General features: G+C 35.4%; 2 protein-coding genes across 2 annotated transcripts; one reads left to right on the top strand and one right to left on the bottom strand.

Moving 5' to 3' along the window:
• The first annotated feature begins 7,563 nt into the window (after nt 1-7,563).
• On the top strand, nt 7,564-15,109 carry LOC107780024 (mitochondrial thiamine diphosphate carrier 2). Its single transcript, XM_016600531.2, has 8 exons — nt 7,564-7,935; nt 8,357-8,498; nt 9,549-9,668; nt 10,579-10,690; nt 10,957-11,084; nt 11,903-12,055; nt 13,093-13,233; nt 14,598-15,109. Exons 2-8 carry the CDS (start codon nt 8,382-8,384, stop codon nt 14,814-14,816), a joined length of 990 nt encoding a protein of 329 aa, XP_016456017.1. The 5' UTR covers nt 7,564-7,935; nt 8,357-8,381; the 3' UTR covers nt 14,817-15,109.
• Nucleotides 15,110-15,466: 357 nt separating this feature from the next.
• LOC107780023 (uncharacterized) lies at nt 15,467-19,072 on the bottom strand. The gene is made up of 3 exons (XM_016600530.2): nt 18,783-19,072; nt 17,028-17,152; nt 15,467-15,988 (listed from the first exon to the last, which is right to left on the bottom strand). Exons 1-3 carry the CDS (start codon nt 18,931-18,933, stop codon nt 15,707-15,709), a joined length of 558 nt encoding a protein of 185 aa, XP_016456016.1. The 5' UTR covers nt 18,934-19,072; the 3' UTR covers nt 15,467-15,706.
• Between the last annotated feature and the right edge of the window lie 425 nt (nt 19,073-19,497).

The raw sequence follows: 19,497 nt of genomic DNA, 5'->3' as shown, positions 1-19,497 counted from the left end.
TTGCAATAAAATGCTAAAAAGGAGAATATCGTAATTGTTATAAAATATAGCCCAAAATAAAAATATAGAACAAGCAAAACAAACTAAGAGATATAGATAGAAAAAGAGGAAGAGAGATTCTTATTTCTTCTTCAATTGTGTGTATTTTCCTATCTATTACAAGGCCTTTATATAGGCATAAAAAGTGAAGAAAATATGTCATGGAATATGTCATTGAACATACGAAATATGTCATTGAATATGCCATTAAGCATTTGAGATGAAGATCATGGAAGAAGAGCAGACATCCACCATAATGTGATATTTATCATAACACTCCCCCTTGAATGTCCAAAGATAATGTGCCGCGTTAAAACCTTATTAGGAAAAAAAAAACTCTATGAAAAAAAATCCTAATGAAGGAAAAAGAGTACACATGTTTAGAAATACGCCTTTTGGTTGCCTCGTTAAAAACCTTGCAAGGAAAACCCAGTGGGACAAAACCTTGTAAGGGAAAAAGAGTACAACGCGTATTAACTCCCCCTGATGAGAGCATCAACTCACATGCTTGAGTCTTCGCATCCCAATTTTGTACACCAGTTTCTTGAAGGTTGATGTTGGTAGAGATTTGGTGAACAAGTCAGCCATATTATCACTTGAACAAATTTGTTGCACATTAATATCACCATTCTTTTGAAGATCATGTGTAAAAAATAACTTTGGGGAAATGTGCTTTGTCCTATCTCCTTTTATGAATCCTCCCTTCAATTGGGCTATGCATGTTGTATTGTCTTCATACAAAATTGTGGGTAGTTTTCACACTTCAAACCACATTTGTCTCGGATAAGATGTATTATAGACCTCAACCAAATATATTCTCGACTTGCTTCATGAATAGCAATTATCTCAGCATGATTAGAAGAAGTAGCTACGATTGATTGCTTAGTCGATCGCCAAGATATGGCAGTGCCGCCACATGTAAACACATAACCTGTTTGAGATCGAGCCTTATGCGGGTCAGATAAATACCCAGCATCGGCATAACCAACAAGATCGGGATTGCAATCATTGCCATAAAATAAGCCCATATCGGTAGTCCCTTTTAGATATCGCAATATGTGTTTGATCCCATTCCAGTGTCTCCTTGTAGGAGCAGAGCTATATCTTGCTAAAACATTAACCGAAAAAGTTATGTCAGGCCTTGTAGTGTTAGCAAGATACATTAGTGCACCAATTGCACTAAGATATGGTACTTCAGGACCAAGAAGCTCTTCATTCTTTTCTTGAGGTCGAAACGGGTCCTTATTCACATCAAGTGAACGAACAATCATCGGAGTACTTAATGGATGTGCTCCATCCATGTAAAACCGTTTCAATACCTTTTTAATGTAGGCAGATTGATGAACAAAAATCTCATTTGTCAAATGTTCAATTTGTAAACCGAGACATAATTTTGTCTTTCCGAAATCTTTCATCTCGAATTCCTTCTTTAAATAATCAGTTGCCTTTTGGAGTTCTGTAGGAGTTCCAATAAGGTTTATGTCATCAACCTATACGGCAAGTACAACAAACTCCGATGTTGTTTTTTTTATAAAAACACATGGACAAATGACATCATTTATATAACCCTCTTTTAATAAATACTCACTAAGACGGTTATACCACATTCTTCCTGATTGCTTTAGACCATACAAAGATCTTTGCAATTTGATTGAAAATGTTTCCCGGGAATTTCAATTTTGTGCGTTAGGCATTTTAAATCCCTCGAGAATTTTCATGTATATCTCATTATCAAGTGAGCCGTAAAGGTAGGCTATAACTACATCCATTAAATGCATGTCAAGCTTTTTATGGACAACAAAACTAATGAGATAACGGAATGTTATAGCATCTATAACAGGAGAATATGTCTCTTCATAATCGACACCAGGCCTTTGTGAAAATCCTTGTGCAACAAGGCGTGCCTTATATCTTTGTACCTCATTTTTCTCATTCCTTTTGCGTACAAAGACCCATTTGTAGCCAACAGACTTAACACCATTAGGTGTTTGGACTACAGGCCCAAAAACTTCACGTTTTGCAATGAACTTAACTCTAATTGGATTGCTTCTTGCCATTTTGGCCAATCAAGTATTTGTCGACATTCTCCAATAGATTGAGGTTCAAGATCCTCACTTTCTTGCATAATGCTAGATGCAACATTATATGCAAAGATGTAATCTACCACTATATCCATTCGATTCAAATTTGTCTCAATATCGATTGGATTTATTGATAGTTCCTTATTTTCTTGAGTCTCAAGCTCATTGATTTCCTCATGAATCTCAGGATTGATTAAATCGTGAATTTCTTTATGAGACTCTTTCGTAGTGTCATCTTGATCATTTGTTTTTCTTTTTCTAGGATTTCGATCCTTAGAACCTAATGGTCTGCCACGTTTTAGGCGTGCTTTTGACTCATTAGCTATGACACTAGAAGACTGTCCAATAGGGACATCAATACGGATTGGAACATTCTCTGCAGGAATATGTGATTTTGTTATCCTTTTCAAATCCGTAAATGCATCTGGCATTTGATTTGCTATTTTCTGCAAATGGATAATCTTTTGCACCTCTGTGTCACAAATAGATGCACGTGGATCAAGATGAGACAATGATGTATTTTTCCACAAAATTTCACGTTTTGTTTCACTAATTTCTCCTCCTAATTTTGGGAAAAATGCCTCATCGAATCGACAATCTGCAAAACGAGCAGTGAACAAATCTCCCGTTAATGTTTCAAGGTAACGAATAATGGAGGGTGATTCAAACCCAACATATATTCCTAACCTTCTTTGGGGACCCATCTTGGTGCGATATGGGGGTGCTACAGGCACATATACAGCGCATCCAAAAATTCTTAGATGAGATATATTAGTTTCATGACCCAAAACTAATTGCAACGGAGAATATTTGTGATAATTTGTCTGTCTGAGACGAATTAGCATTGCTGCATGTAAAATGGCGTGACCCCAAACAGAAGTGGGCAACTTCGTTTTCATGAGTAACGGTCTTGCTATCAATTGCACACGTTTAATTAAAGACTCTGCAAGGCCATTTTGAGTGTGAACATGAGCTACAGGATGTTCCACTTTTATCCCAATTGATAAGCAATAATCATTAAATGCTTGGGATGAAAACTCAGCAGCATTATCAAGTCTAATAGACTTAATTGGATTATCGGGAAATTGTGCCCGTAATCGGATTATTTGTGCCATTAATTTTGCAAACGCGAGGTTGCGAGATGACAATAGGCATACATGAGACCATCTAGAGGATGCATCTATTAAGACCATAAAATATCTAAACGACCCACTAGGTGGGTGAATAGGTCCACAAATGTCCCCTTGTATACGTTCTAAAAACGCAGGGGACTCAATCCCAACCTTTGTTGGTGATGGTCTTATAATTAACTTGCCTTGATAACAAGAAGTGCAAGAAAATTCATTATTTTAAAGAATTTTCAAATTCTTTAATGGATGCCCATTTGAGTTTTCTATGATTCGTCTCATCATAATTGATCCAGGATGGCCCAATCGATCATGCCAAAGTTCAAAAGTATTGTAAGCAGTAACCTTTTGGTTTAAGGTAGAATATGCCTCAATTGCACTAATTTTTATCCAATACAGGCCACAAGATAAAGATGGGAACTTCTCAATAATTCTTTTCTGGCCAGAGACATTCTTGATAACGATGAGATATTCCATATTATTCTCATCTATTGTCTCAATATGAAATCCATTTTTGCGGATATCTTTAAAACTCAACAAGTTCCTCTTGGACTTGGAGGAGAACATTGCATTCTCAATGATAATTATTTTTCCCATAGGCAGAGTTATAGTAGCTCTTCCAGAGCCTTCAATTAGATTACTACTACCAGAAATTGTAGTAATATCTGCCTTACGCATACTTAAATGAGAGAAATATTTCTTCTCTTTGAATATTGTATGTGTCGTACATGAATCAATTAAGCAAATATTTTTATAATTGAACTTTGATCCAAGTTTGCTTTGAAAGATATCCATATTTGCTTCCCATAGTTTGACATACAAAAGAAGTATATGAATAAATATTAGTATTTTTAGAGAAAAATGGAAAAGAAATAAAGTTAAACCAATAATTCAATAGTAGCCTTTAATGCATTTTCTGGCAAATTCTAATTATTATACAAATAATTACGCAAAAAATAATACAAGTACACATATGACTAATACAACTACAACAAATTTATTTACAAGTATAAATTATTTGCATTTTCCTACACATTGTATGAAACATAATTGATCCGTGTAAGAAAAGAACATATTCATAAAAAAAATTGAGGGTGAAGTAACAAAAGTTGTTCCAGGGTGCTTGTAAACCTTTTCTTAAAGAGAATTAAAGCAATGTATAGGAAAGTTAAAATCGTTAAAAGATCACTGAGAGTAGAATACTAATTAATAGGATATTACTCATTGTTTGTGAAATTTATAAAATTTCGGAAATAAAAATATTCTTAAGAACTACATAAGAAGAATTATAGAGTGCAATAAAAGTTACGAGATGTTTATTCATTACATACTACGAATAGAAAAGCATAAAAATTAAATTGCTCAATCATCTCTAACCACAGATCCATCACCGATCAAGTGGTTTATTTTTTCATCAGGGTGCTCAAAAAAATCTGCCACATCCAAGTGGGTGATGTCAAATTCATTATCATAGACAAGATTGGCTTCAGAGCCTTTATTCTTCAGAGATGCTTGATAAAGCTCAACCAAATATTTTGGTATGCGACAAATTTTTGCCCAATGCCCTTTTCCACCGCAACGATAGCATTTAGTTTTTGAACCCTCTGCATTTCGCTTCTCATCTTTACCTTTTCATTTTTGGAAGTTATTTTTCGGTGGAGGATGATTAACACCAGGAAAATTTCTTCCTTGGACATGACCACGACCGCGACCGCGACCACGAATATGGCCACGACCTTTTCCACGATTAGTATAATGGGAATACACCTCATCCTCTTTAGGCAATGGTGTAGACCCAGTGGGTCGATTTTCATGATTTCTCATAAGCAATTCATTGTTTCGTTCAGCCACAAGTAGAAGAGAAATCAACTGAGAGTACTTTGTGAAGCCTTTCTCTCGGTACTGCTGTTGTAAGACCATATTTGAAGCATGAAACGTTGTAAACGTTTTTTCAAGCATATCATAGTCACTGATATTATCTCCACAGAGTTTCAATTTGGAAGTAATTCTAAACATAGCAGAATTATATTCAGAAACAGACTTAAAGTCTTGGAGCCTAAGATGAGCCCAATCATATCGTGCTTGTGGAAGAGTGACCAACTTTAAGTTGTCATATCTTTCCTTTAAACCATTCCACAAAACAAATGGATCTTTCACTGTGAGATATTCAATTTTCAACCCTTCATCAAGGTGATGGCGCAAGAAAATCAAGGTCTTAGCACAGTCTTGTGTAGATGCTTTATCTTTATCTTTAATGTCGTCTCCAAGACCCATTGCATCTAAATGGATTTCAGCATCCAATACCCATGTCATATAGTTCTTGCCCGAAATTTCAAGGGCAACGAACTTTCTTTTCATAATATCAGACATTTAAAAAAATACAAATTTGAGAAAAATTATACCTTAATTTTCTCAAAGATCTTCTTGAGATGGTAGAGCCTCGTGCTGATAACGTGTTATAAAATATAACCCAAAATAATAATATAGAACAAGCAAAACAAACTAAGAGATATAGATAGAAAGAGAGGAAGAGAGATTCTTATTTCTTCTTCAATAGTGTGTATTTTCCTATCTATTACAAGGCCTTTATATAGGCATAAAAGGTGAAGAAAATATGTCATGGAATATGTCATTGAACATACAAAATATGTCATTGAATATATCATTAAGCATTTGAGATGAAGATCATGGAAGAAGAGTAGACATCCACCATAATGTGATATTTATCGTAACAGTAATGCATATCTAAAGGACCAATTTTAATTGTTTTCTTAGGAGTTACAGTACATATAATTGCAATTTCATCTTACCCAATTTGATTAAAAATAATCTTACACCTTTTTTTGGCAATATTGTGTTTTGGACTGTTTTTCAAATTCGAAAATACAGCTGAAAGTACAAAAATGATCATTAGAGGTCAAAAGATGACTATTAAATGTCAAAATTTCCCTAAAAAAATGTTATTCAAACATACGAGCTTTGGAGAAAACGTTTCGTCCAAAAATTGTTCCTTTTTCTCCTCATGCAAAACTTATTCTAAGAAGTCGTCCAAAAGTCACTTATAAGGGTTGTTTGATTATTGAAATTAGAAAACTAATTCCGTCATAGAATTTGAGATTACCTTTTAATATTTAGTTAGATTTTTCACTTTTCGTATTGCTAAGATTACTTTATACTACAATTATAAAAGTATTTTTTACATGATTGAACATGAAACTCTAACATCGAAATTGGCAATCCTTTAGATAGATCACCTAAAACTAAAACACCAAAATATTCCTTCACTACCTTCATTTTTCTTATCTACTTTTAAAATTAGGATAAATTTGTAAAGAAAACTTTACTCAACTTAAAATTAAATATCTATTTTCCATAATTATGTAATATATTTTATTTCTCAATAATTCGCTCAGGTAGTATATGCTTAATAGTTCTAGCTATAAGAAATATAATAAGAGATAAGAACTTTCAAATAGAGAGGGAATGAACCCATGCGAATGAGTGGGGACAGCACTCTACTAGATCAGATCACAAATCACAATGTAGTAAAATATATAGCTAGGACCAGTACCAGGACCAGGACTACTAAAATGAAGTTAAATTTATTAATTTAGAAATTATAGTCTTAGCTAGCGTTTGAGCATAGATTTCCAAATTTGTTTTGAAAAATCTGATTTGGATGAAGTTTGGTTTGAAGATGAAAAAGTGATGGGACATCGGTCTTCAAAATATATTTCACTTTTTTTTTGAAAAAACATAAGACATATCTTATACCCACAAGTTCTAAAAACTATTACAAATACCCAACAATACCTTCATCAATAACATTCATTATATTATCGCATACCATAGTCCTGAACATAAATAAATTTGGTACAAAATTATCATTTTTATAATAAAATACATAATACACTATCAAATGACCGAGAAGACGAAATATTATTATTACAAAATAATAAATGGTGGACTCTTTTATAAAATACAAAAGTTTGGGACAATTTTTTTAAAAATATAATAGTTTTGAGCTTGTTTTGAGATTTGGGTTTTGGGTTTTGGGAATTTGCCAAAATATGGATAAAATTTATGAACAAATATGTATTTGCTAAAAAAAAATCCAAATATATTTTGGCAAAATCTATGACCAAACGGCCCTTAGAATTATAAAATTTACATTATAATTTCGATATTTTTTGTCTACGAACCAAACCAGCTGAAATGTAATGTTAAAATTTCACAATCATCTTTTCCTTTATTAAACGGTTACCACTCTTTGGAAGAAAAAAAGAAAAAAGGTCACTCCACTCAAAAAAAGAAAAAGAAAAAAGGAAAATAGAGAAACAAAGTTCCCAGAAAAAAAAGTAAAAAAGAAGAGTCTTTTGTTCTCCTCTCCCTCGCTTTTTTTTCTTTCCTTTTTCATCTAAACATCACAGGCCATTAAATCCAACTTTTAGCCTTTTAGCCCTCCCTACCCACCGCTTCCGCCACCCCCCGGGAAAACTTCTTCCGCCGCCATCCAAGAAGTTTCCCGGGTCGCCGTTTGCCCCATATTGCTATTTCCCTCTTTCCACTTTCGCGGATTTCTGGATATAATATTACTCTGAAATTGCATTATATAATACCTTTTTTGAATTTGAGCTCTTGAAATTGTCAATGATGACTCTTCTCTTCCTCTCCTACTTTACTCTCAGGTATTAATTATTTCTTGTTCTTTGATATAAAAGTTTCCGTTTTTAATGCTCTTTTCAATTATAATTTCATATATGTTCAGACCCATTTGATTCCTTTACTAAATAGTTTCTCTTTTTAAGGCAAATTAGGTGTTTTCTTATTTAGAGATTCCTTTTTAATTAGAATGTATTTTTTAACCCTATTCCTAGTTCTTTTTCTATGTTATTTTTCAGATTTTTGTGGATGTTATAGAATATGTAAATTGACCCATGTTTCTATATGTGAACCTGTCTTTAGTTTTCTTGGCTTTTGGGGTTTCAGTTGATCTAAATGAGGTTTTTTCTAATATTAAAGTTAGAAACTTTTGGGGTTTCAGTGGACCTAATTGAGGATTTATTTTTGAAGTTTTAACACAAGGAGTGGTTATTTTTGGAATTGCAGATAGTTGTTGTGGTTATTAGGGGAGATGGAAGAAACAGGGCAGCTTAAACGAGCTTTTATAGATGCTACGGCTGGTGCAATTTCTGGCGGTATATCTAGGACTGTGACGTCGCCTCTTGATGTTATTAAAATCAGATTCCAGGTAACACATTTTTGTATCTGTAGTGAGTAGTGAGTAGTGAGGTACAGTAGTAGTAGCAGTTGTTGTTGCTATTGTGCTTTGCATTTTATACAAATATTGGTCATAACATAGTATTGCCTGATTGAATAATCAGTTTTATGATTAATGACCAACAGTGATAAAGGCTGAATGATTGTTCTTATTTTGTTATTAATTGGATATTTATTTTTAAGAACAAAGAGTAAGTGCTTTTGTCTATATTCATTGTTAAAATAAAATTCTAGGAGGGCAAATAGTTATATATTTGGTTTACTCATCAACTCTAGTCCTGTAGATTTACTCTTCATGCTCCATGAAAGGGACTACGATGTGCCCGAAGTTAGTCCAGTCCTATTAAGGATGGGATGAATGACTGTTATCCTTGTTTGTGATGCTTTGACTTCTCCTAAAGGCATGAAGAACAGTCACTTTAACTTTGCAAACTTTAGTTTCTTTACTTCAGAAATATGTGTGATTGCAGAAATAACCTTCTTTTCGCGGCCTTGGCATGGTCATTTTGTGAATCTTTTTTCTTGCCCTTTGATGATTTTGCATTCATGCGTCTCACTCAAACGTTTCACTTGTTAAGCAGTGAAACCCTCAATTAATTGATAAAACTCTCGCTCTCTCAAAATCAAATTCTTCCACACATTTCCACCGTAAACGGATAGTTAGTGCTGCAGTCTTTACGGCGCTGAATCCAGCTTTCTCGTGCTCCTTTGACAGTTTTTCTTTGCTGCTTCATCTTTGTTAGAGTTAGTTCATGTATAGTGTATGTTGTTTGTATAGTTCCCACATTGACAGAGAAGGCTTTAGGTATGTGTACACGCCCTATATAAATAGGGATAATGTAAGACACAATGTAGATACAGTAAAAAGGAATTTCTTTCTTCCCATATCTTTAATTCTCACAATCTTCATCAAACCTCTTTATTGGGTTAACATAAAAAATTGTCTTGCTTTTTCTCTGTATATCAAGTATGATTATACATCAAGAGATGATGTTTTTGATATATTGTAACCTTTTTACAGGTTCAACTGGAACCCACAACCCACTGGGCCTTGCTTACAACAAGAGCTGTATATGGCAATTCAAAATATACGGGGATGCTGCAAGCCAGTAAAGACATACTCAGAGAAGAAGGTTTTCCGGTATAGGGTCCTTTCATATTGGGGACTTTTAGGATTCTGGAAAATTATTTGATGCATGTAGCAATCCCAAAGTTTTTGACACTTGACATTGGTGTGCATTTGTTTTGCTAATTATGCTTCGTCAGATTAATTATCGTGCATTCAAATAAAGTGAATATATACTCTTTTTGTCGCCTGAAAAATATTTGTTCTTAAATAAACAATATCCATGCACTGTATGACTTCTTTTGAAAATTCCTTTTCACATCTTATATCCTCGAAAGTACAATACATGTTGCTCATGTCATTTTTTCTCCTCAGTTGATGAAACTTTTGTGGTGTTAGTAAAGGCCGTGAAAGTAATGGTGTGACATGGCTGTTTGTTTAATTTTTAGGTCAAGCGTGCAGCTCCGTCCTTCCTTAACAATTCTACGTTTCGCAATTTAAGGACATAAAAGCAAACTCGCACTAAATTCAAAAAAGAAAAGAAAAGAATCACCGGTGGCATTAACTGTTTCTGTTCTGTCCATGTTCTATGTTTATAGTGCTAATCCATGTTTGCCTCTGAAGATGGTTAACTTTTGATGTTTGGGTGTCCAACAACTATGCTACTTTTCTTATATTTAAGTTGTCTCCGTGTGACCTATAGGTCACGGGTTCAACCGTGAAAGCAATCACTACTGCTTGCATTAGGTTAGGCTATCTACATCACACCCCTTAGGGTGCGGCCCTTCCCCGTTCCCCGGACCCTGCGTTCACGCAGGATGCCTTGTGCACCGGCCTGCCATAATGTTGTTGTTTGTATTTGGGGAGGAGCTGTAAGAGCAATTCTACTTGTTAGTATTACTGATGTCTTAATGATTTGACGATGGTATCTTTTACAATGATGCATATTCTCAAATTTATTCTTTTTTCCTTGCTCACATGACAGGGATTTTGGCGGGGTAACGTTCCTGCTTTACTGATGGTTATGCCATATACTGCCATACAGTTTGCAGTGTTACACAAATTGAAAACTTTTGCTAGTGGCTCTTCAAAGTCAGGTCTGTATCATAATTTGACCTGCTTGGGTAGATTTGTTAAATTTTATGCTTCAGTTTCCCCCTTTCTCATATGTTACAAGCTGTACAACTTTTGCACCTTATGTGCTTCTAGCATCTGACTACAGACGAATTATATCGGGTGTAAGTTCAGTCCAGAAATCTGATTTACATATTAGCTGGTCAAAGATGCCTTTGAGTAACACTATTTTGTGCTTCCCTCAAGCAAGCGTCAACATCTGATGGATTGATTGTTTTTTATGATGCAGAGGATCACGTTAACTTGAGCCCTTATCTTTCTTATATCAGTGGAGCATTAGCAGGCTGTGCAGCTACTGTTGGTTCTTATCCGTTTGATCTCTTGAGAACCATTTTAGCTTCTCAAGGAGAGCCAAAGGTACGTGGCACTTATCTATGACATTTGAATATAATATAACCTTTTTTGCATGTGATGCAAACTGTGTACATACATGTGGAACCAGGCCTCTTGCTATTCAAATCATTTTTGTGTTGGGTAAATTGGACAAACTAAGAAAGGGATAAGCTTAACAAACTCAGCTTCACCTTTAGTTATATGTAGTGTTTTTACTAAAATTATACATAGACGTAGTTGGTTGATTCATTGGTACTATCATTTCAGAGAAACAAGCAAATGAAAATCTAGTTGTGGTAGGTTAGTGTCGATTTTACATCTAGGGTCCTCGGGTGTTAAGTGATGCATGTGGGAGAAACTGCAAAAAGTTACTTTCCATCTGAATGCTTTTGATACAATTATGCGAATACACTGATATTGGACGATTGAGCATACAGAATCGGTTATGCAATAACTACTTAAATTTTAAAAGAATGCAGTGTCATTGTCTTCATTCTTCTCCCGTAGGCTCATTGTAATGATTCGAGCCTACTGATTACAAATTAACATGGTCTTTGTCCTACCTGAAGTAAGTATTGAATCTGCACTAAGGCAATGGTTGGTTGGGGAAATTCTTGTTTATTCATCATCTGATTCAAGTTAATGGGTCTGCCAGAACTGCATATGTAGATGATAGATGAAAAAAACAATGATCAGAAATTCATGTTAGTGATTTTTTAGAATGAAAAAGTCATGTGAGATTTGCTATACACTCTCTAATTCAGTTGGAGTACAGTATGACACTGTTTCTGCCTTCATCTTTCCTAGGCTTTGTGGAGCTTATGTGTTATGCTCACGCACAGGTTTATCCAAACATGAGGGCTGCATTTGTTGATATATTCAGGACTCGTGGCATTCGAGGACTGTATTCTGGATTGACACCTACTCTTGTTGAGATTATTCCTTATGCTGGTCTGCAATTTGGAACGTATGATACATTCAAACGCTGGTTGATGGTAAACCTCTTACCCTCTTCTAAAAAAATTCATGGAGTCTCTCACTTGCCATATTTGATACTGTTCACAATTGCTTGGGCAATACAGGATTGAAGTGGGTGTACACTGTATACTGCTCTGTTGGAGACACCTGTTCAAAATTCATAGAGGTCATTTATGTGCATAAGCTGTAAAATTATGAGAATATGTTTCTATCTGTAATACTAAATGCACAAGAGGTACTATGTCTTGAATTTTTTTCAAGATTTGATGTCCAAAAGTCAAGCTGGGTTTAGGTCAAAGCTATTTAATGCTAGATTTCAATATTTTTCATGATAAGATAGAAGAAACATTTAATGCTAGATTTCAATATTTTTCATGATAAGATAGAAGAAACAATAAAGTATAGGGAAAGTATTATGACGTAGAAGGTTTAAGTTCGTCTAGACGTGCATGTCTATCTAAAATTACATTTGACTGAAATCCAATTACCTTTGAAAAGTCAACTACACAAGTTTTAGTCATACCGCTCTGGAAATGATACTTCGAGAACTGTGGATTGGTTCAGAAAGAATGAACAAATTCCTTAAAGGGGTCAGAGAGAGGATATGTGCATTAGTCGTCAGTCGTCACAACAAGGTCTAAAAACCTAGAACCAGGAATTTTCAGATGGTCTAAAAACCTAGAAAGGAATCTGATGATTAGGGTGACTGATTATTTTCAGCCATGTCTTTTCAGATTATTTAACTCGACAAAGAACTTTAATCCCTAGTGGTTTTTACATTTTTCACTAATTCTGTTTTTCTTGAAAAAATTTGGCCTTCTAAACTCACTCCACTTTTCTGGAGATTCCTGAGACATGTAGTTATGTGTCAAAAGCTTATGCACATAGTTTCACGTAATAGTTATCTTTCATTTGATTACTAACGTCCTGTTTGTTGTACACAGAATATTCTTTTACAACCATTTCTTGCTCAAAAGAAATCATATTAGAAGGTTAAATGTAGCAATTGTTCACAATAGTTTTGCTCTCTCACAATATGGATTGACATTTGTAGGCCTGGAATCTTAGATCTTCTAATGCGATCCATGGTGATGAACATCTGTCAAGCTTCCAGCTTTTCATCTGTGGTTTAGCTGCTGGGACATGTGCAAAAGCTGTTTGTCATCCTCTCGATGTTGTTAAGAAGAGGTTCCAGGTAGATTTCGGTTTTCATTGATTCTCTTTTTTCATTTAATCCGAACACAGGAAAAACTTAGGGTTACTGCCGTTTTAAGGACAGCCTATACCGGTTTGCTTTTATCCCGAAGTAGGCTTCTGTGCTTTTTTGGTGTCTAACTAAAACGAGGAAAATACCCTGTTGTTTTCCCCTTTTAAACCAAACAATGATTGTTTTTGTTCTGCTGAAGTAGTGTCTGGTTTCCAGGAAAAAGGACAAAAAAAAAAAACAAAGGGTGGTTGTCCAAAAACAAAAAACAAAGGCCCTGGTTTAAACCATCTTTTATTTTTCTGACCGTTGCTTCAAAATAATAATAATAATAAAAAAGAAGCTTTCAGCTACTTGCAAGTACGTGTTGGAGCAGACAAAAATCTTTTATTAGTTCAGTTAATTTTTTTCTGCTATTCAACTGTTAGAATTAATTGTTCCAGAATATATTGTTTTCAAAGAAACCAACAAAACCTCTTCATCAAAAGAAACCAACAAAACCTGTTTCAAGTCCAAATGCCTGTCATAAACTGGCTGGAATTTTGGATACCAGGAGAAGATCCAGTTCCTTCAAATTTCTTTCTTCAAGCCAGTTGTCGTAAATTTAGAATCTTTCTATAAAAACCTTTTCAAATTGTCTTTGGCAACTTTTGGGACCGTTATCTAGCTATTGAACTTGGGACGTCTGGAATTCTATGCAAGATAAGCCTCCTCTTAGCTAGCTGTTGAACTTGGACCTCTAGTATTTGTATGCAAGATTGGTTATCAAAAAGTATTGTATGCAAGATAGACGCCTCCTCTTCTGCTTCATTCAGTTCATTCTCTAATCCGGCTTCTTTTTTCTGTGATCAATTCTTTTTCCCCTTTGGTATAAAAAAATCACAACAACAACGAACCCAGGGGTCTGGGAAGGGTAGTGTGTACGCAGACCTTACCCTATCTTATAAAGATAGGGAGACTGTTTCCGATAGGCCCTCGGCTCAAGGCACAATGGAGATAAGGCAACAAGTAGCAAACAATAGTAACAACAATACATTAAGGAACCTTTTCATTAAGGAACCCTTTGGTATCAATTGTTTAAATTTAACTTACACTCTTACTATTTCTGCACTCTGGAACCTTTTCATAAATATGACAAAAGTAATTATCTTCAAATGCAGATGTGTGCAATCTAGTAAATCGATTGCCATATTAAACTCGGGCCAAATCATTTATCTGTCTCTTGTTATCTGTGATCAATCTCTTTTTGTGTCCTTTAACATTGTTAAAAGGAAAAAGATGAGGAAGGAAATCATATGTAGTGAATGTTTATTGCTTGTGACAATAATTAAATGTTGAAACCATATATCTTGCAGATCGAAGGACTACAGAGGCATCCAAGATATGGAGCTCGACTTGAGCCTCGTGCCTACAGGAATATGTACGATGGCTTGCGTAGGATCTTGCTTGAGGAAGGTTGGGCTGGACTTTACAAAGGGATCGTCCCCTCAATTGTTAAAGCTGCACCTGCTGGTGCTGTAACATTTGTTGCTTATGAATATACGTCAGACTGGTTGGAGTCCATATTGATCTGAAGCTGCATAGCTCTTTTCTTACTTCCTCCTCGATAGTGGCGATAATTTTGAGTTTTTGTTGGTTTTTGGGTCATTCTTTTTCTCCATGTATCTTAAGAAGCCCCAACAGAAGTGAAAAATGGGGCAGTGTTTATATTGTTCAAATAGACCAACTAGTTTCAGGGCATAATTTACAGTTCTTGTAACAAAAGGGAATGTTATAGGTTTCATTCGGTTGGATGGCGTTATCTTGTCTCTACAAGACACTCAGCTCCTTTCTATAGTGATCACGCTTCTTTGTGTCTTTGGCAATATCAGAGGTTTCATGTAAGCTCTTGATTTTTTTTTAGCTTTTCTTTTTTCCTGTTTGTATCTTAACTGTTCCACTCAAGATTGCATTACCAATCAAATCTGTTTATTTTCCACGTTCATTGGACTGCAGTAACGTTTTGTAGAAACCAATTTGTCTTGTTGCATACGCTATAACTGGAGGATCCGTTGCGTGACATATCAAATGCATATTGTGCTTCAATTACAAAGCACAAGTGTATTGATTTTGGTAAAGCCCCACATCAATTGATTAAGCTGACTGCAAGAACGTTTAGTTAGATATTTGCAAGACCAAAGCAATTTCATCGAGCTGACTGCAAAATTAAGCATCTCGAATGTGAAGAACAAAAGGGTCCTCTTCTGGTACAATAAATATCATTAGGATCAATTTCTACAGTTATCATGGCAAATGCACTCATAATTCTCCAGGCTTATGCTTGTAGGTCATTATTACAACAGAAGAACTTACAGCTGCAAAATTGTGATAAAATTGATGCATAATGGAAACCACCTCTGGGGAAGTGGCAACTCTCTCATTACTTTGAACTATCCATCACTGGCTAAAAAATATGATAGACATCTCAAATGCTCCTCTTTTTACTTGTGTCCTCCGGAGGCAATGATACAAACTGCAGAATCCTCTGAACCTGCGTGGCATCAACTCGAAACCGCTGAGCAATTTGGTTGATATCCATGGGCCCTTTATGATCGTCAGCTCTGCCTTGATGCAGGAGTATAATTTCTCTTATTTGTGCCACATTCAACGTACCTGGAGGAGCAGGCCTTTCCTCGTATCTGCTAGACTCTGATGTTGTATTCCTTAGCTTAGGTAAAGCTCTATCATACTTCTCCACCACTGATGCCTGTCACAGTAGCCAGGCATTAACAACTTAGTAACCTGATACATGTATTCTTGCAACTATCACTAAGTTAGACTCCATTTCAACTGAAGCATTTAATCATGTAGCACAAATTAATTGTTGAATAACACGAGATCTTAATTTCATTTGCACCCAAGAAAAAATCGCTTGAGAGTTCGGTGTAACAGAAAAAAAAAGTTGCACTAGTATCAACTGCCAAGATTAAACTAATAATAGAGGTGGTTTAACTACAAAAATGATAAAATTTTCTCAGAAGATTGACCATTATCTAAAAAATGACAAATAGGAGTATGTAAGAGAGCAGTCATGGTGATCATAATCAATGTACAAACTTAAACAGCGTAGACTTAAAAAGATTTTTATAGGATTGTCATTTTTCATCAGATTAACACAGGTTGAATTCTCCATGCCTGAAATAGATCATGTGATCATATCATTGTCTTACCCCTTTCGGCCAAAAAAAAAAAAAGTAAAAGGAAAGAATTGACTGAAAGCATAGAGGAGTTAGCACATAGAGTTCACGCTACACCTTGCTTACACATAAGATGTGAGAGTTGGAAAGGAAGTAAAAGTATGGAGATTGCATGCGAGCTTTTAAAACCCTTGATATTTAGACGGGTGCTGGGGGGGAAAAGGAGCATACAGAACAACTTTAGGTACTGACTTTATCTTAGCAAAAGGCTGAGAAAGGTATAGACCAAATTTAGGTAAACTAGGACAATACGAAGAAACATATTTCCTCCATACTTTGTGTTGACTTTTTGCGCTATCCTACCAAATGGCACAAGAAAATTTAGAATATACTTCCTACGAGGGAAGACAAGATGGGCCCCTCTAAATCACACTCATCCTTCCTCTTTTTCAAGAAAAAATGTCGCACTTGAGAAATTAGACACATGAACCAAAGCTTTATGCAATAATTCTGTGGGTGTGTCAAAAGTTGCAGAGTCAATAGGGTACAGGGCACACGTTCATTCTTTAAATTAATGTGCAAAGAAATGAGTTAACAATTGAAACTCACCTCACCCATCTCTAGCTTCCCACCAGGCTTAGCTCGAATTCTACCAACCATTTGACCAAGCATTGCATCAAACTTAGGATCTCTCTCTTCAAGGGTTTTTCCAACAGCATCCTTTGGGCTGCTATCTAAAGAAGCAAAAACAAATCACCAGTTATCAAATCAGTAATTTTTGTTATCCAGCAAACACTCCTGGAAGACATTATTCGAAGCTAATTTTTTTCCTAGACAGATAGAAAAGTAAACAAGTGAAGACATTTACAGTTCTTGCAGCAAAAAGGCACCTAAATGGATAAAATCAATGTTTAATTCAAAACTCACAATTTGTCGTGCACTGTGATTAGAACACATTTTATCTCAATCTTATAGGCCCATTTCGCTGATGGAGACTCAAACTTAATTTTGCAATAAGCTGGATTCATATCAATTCATATTTTGAGGGGATACGCAAGATACACTTTCAATTTTCTCCGCAATGCTAAATATCAAAAAGATGGATAGGATTAAAGATCTGTTTCGTATCTTCTTCTTTTTCCCGTGGATTAGAGATCTGTTTCTTACTGAAAGTTATCTTTTAACATGAGCAAATTATCTGGACAAAAACCAAATGCTGGCCTTACGTTGTTCTCAAACTTGCATTGACAGATTACTCAAAAGCATAAAAACTAACATAAACATATTCCAACTGCTCACACAGCGACTTGGTATAATTGACCTCTGCTCTTGTGTACACATGCATGCCAAAGTACCATTCACCATTCTAGCTACGTAACAGTTCTACTATCCTAGTGAGCAGGCTTATTTAATTAAATGAATCAAGCTCTAATTATAACTAACTTATTGAGCTTTGCACGTTCCAAGCCAGAAAAATGAAGAAGCTTGCAGTTAAGTTTGCAGTCAAATTATGAATACTCCTCTGAAATTGATACTGAAGGTTCATAAAAATGAACCCAGCTAGTTTGGTATAGATGCATAGTTGATAGATTTATAAATAATGATGCTCTAATTATATTCTTAAGGAAATTACAACTGAATGAACAAAATGAGCAAAAGACCTCGACAAAACATTTGCTTCCGTAATGAGAAACATTTTCCTCATCCCACCTCCATATTCTTTCCGTATCTCATTCTCACATTCAAATTGGTAGTTTAACTCAAAACCTATGATTAACAATTCATGCAACAAACAAATCAGTTTTTGCAGACTCCCTTCTAATTGAAACTAAAATTGAGGGACAACCACACATTAACTAACCTAAATTTCCTTCTTATTCTAATGTTTCATAAACTTGCGGTAGGTCAATGGCCAGCATAAAGCTGCTCAACTTATGATGAGAAATGAAACCGGTCCAAATGGAACCAAAAAAATAGTGAGGGCTCATATAGCTGACCCCAACTAACTTGGGACTGAGGCGTACTTGTAGTGGTGAAATTGATTAAAAAGGTCACTCACTAGCCACTACTGTTTTCTCAAATCACTCATGTTTTCCCTCAATTTTTTTGATAATGGTGATGTCAGCTTGCGCGCACCTCAACCTAATTCCACCTGGTACATGCTTCCTCCCTCCCTAAAATTTTGAAGTGCAAATTTTATTTAGAAACTACCAATCTTTTTGTACAGAGTAAGTAATTATGCATATAATATAAAAAAGTTGAAGCTACCTGCAGCATGAATAAGACCCAAATTCCACGATTACAAAAAAGAAAAATTGAAATAAATGAACTGATATTGTAGAGGTAGAAACAGAAAGGGCATACCGGCAACTGGAGCAACATTATTGGAAGGGGTCTTAATCGCCGCCGCCGCGAGCGGGGGTCTCCGGTCGATGGGTTTCTTCAGTTGAGACGATGCCGCATCGACATTAGAACTTCCGATCCTTCCAGTTGCTCGACGAAATGCCTGACCCATCTTCCCTCAATTAATCCCCTTTATACTCCAATGTTTGTTATGTATATAAGACTATATCTTGAACCCCAAAAAACATAAAATGAAATATGTGATTTAAGTTTGGTTTTATGGGTTTATGCTCTTTAAGTTTTCAGTAAATAGACCGCTAACTGAATGGAGAGTTAAATTGTTAGATTGGAGAAAGAGACAGAAAGGAAGGTGAGAGTATTTATAGTTGGGACATTGGGATGGCGTTACATACAACATCCACGTATAGGATTTTACAATGAGCCACGTCTCTAATGTTTTGTGTCCCTAAGCTGCCTATAATTTTTTTTTTTTTGGTTTCCACTCGGTGTACGGTACCTAAATTGGAGCCCGACTATATCAGAATTCACGTCGGTAGGGTCCATTCGGGGGAGGGAGGACGCTCCCTACCAAAGATTTTTGAGAAATTTTCATAAAACACTATCTTTTAGTAGTAATTAGTCATCTATAGATACAATTTGCTATGTTACGGGTTATAAATATCTTTTCTGTGGTTATATGATGTATTTGATGTATTTAAGCTACTGTATTCATGAA

The sequence above is a fragment of the Nicotiana tabacum genome, chromosome 7 (assembly GCF_000715075.1).
Source record: "Nicotiana tabacum cultivar K326 chromosome 7, ASM71507v2, whole genome shotgun sequence".
Classification (NCBI taxonomy): domain Eukaryota; kingdom Viridiplantae; phylum Streptophyta; class Magnoliopsida; order Solanales; family Solanaceae; genus Nicotiana; species Nicotiana tabacum.
This window is presented reverse-complemented; position numbering and strand designations above follow the sequence as displayed.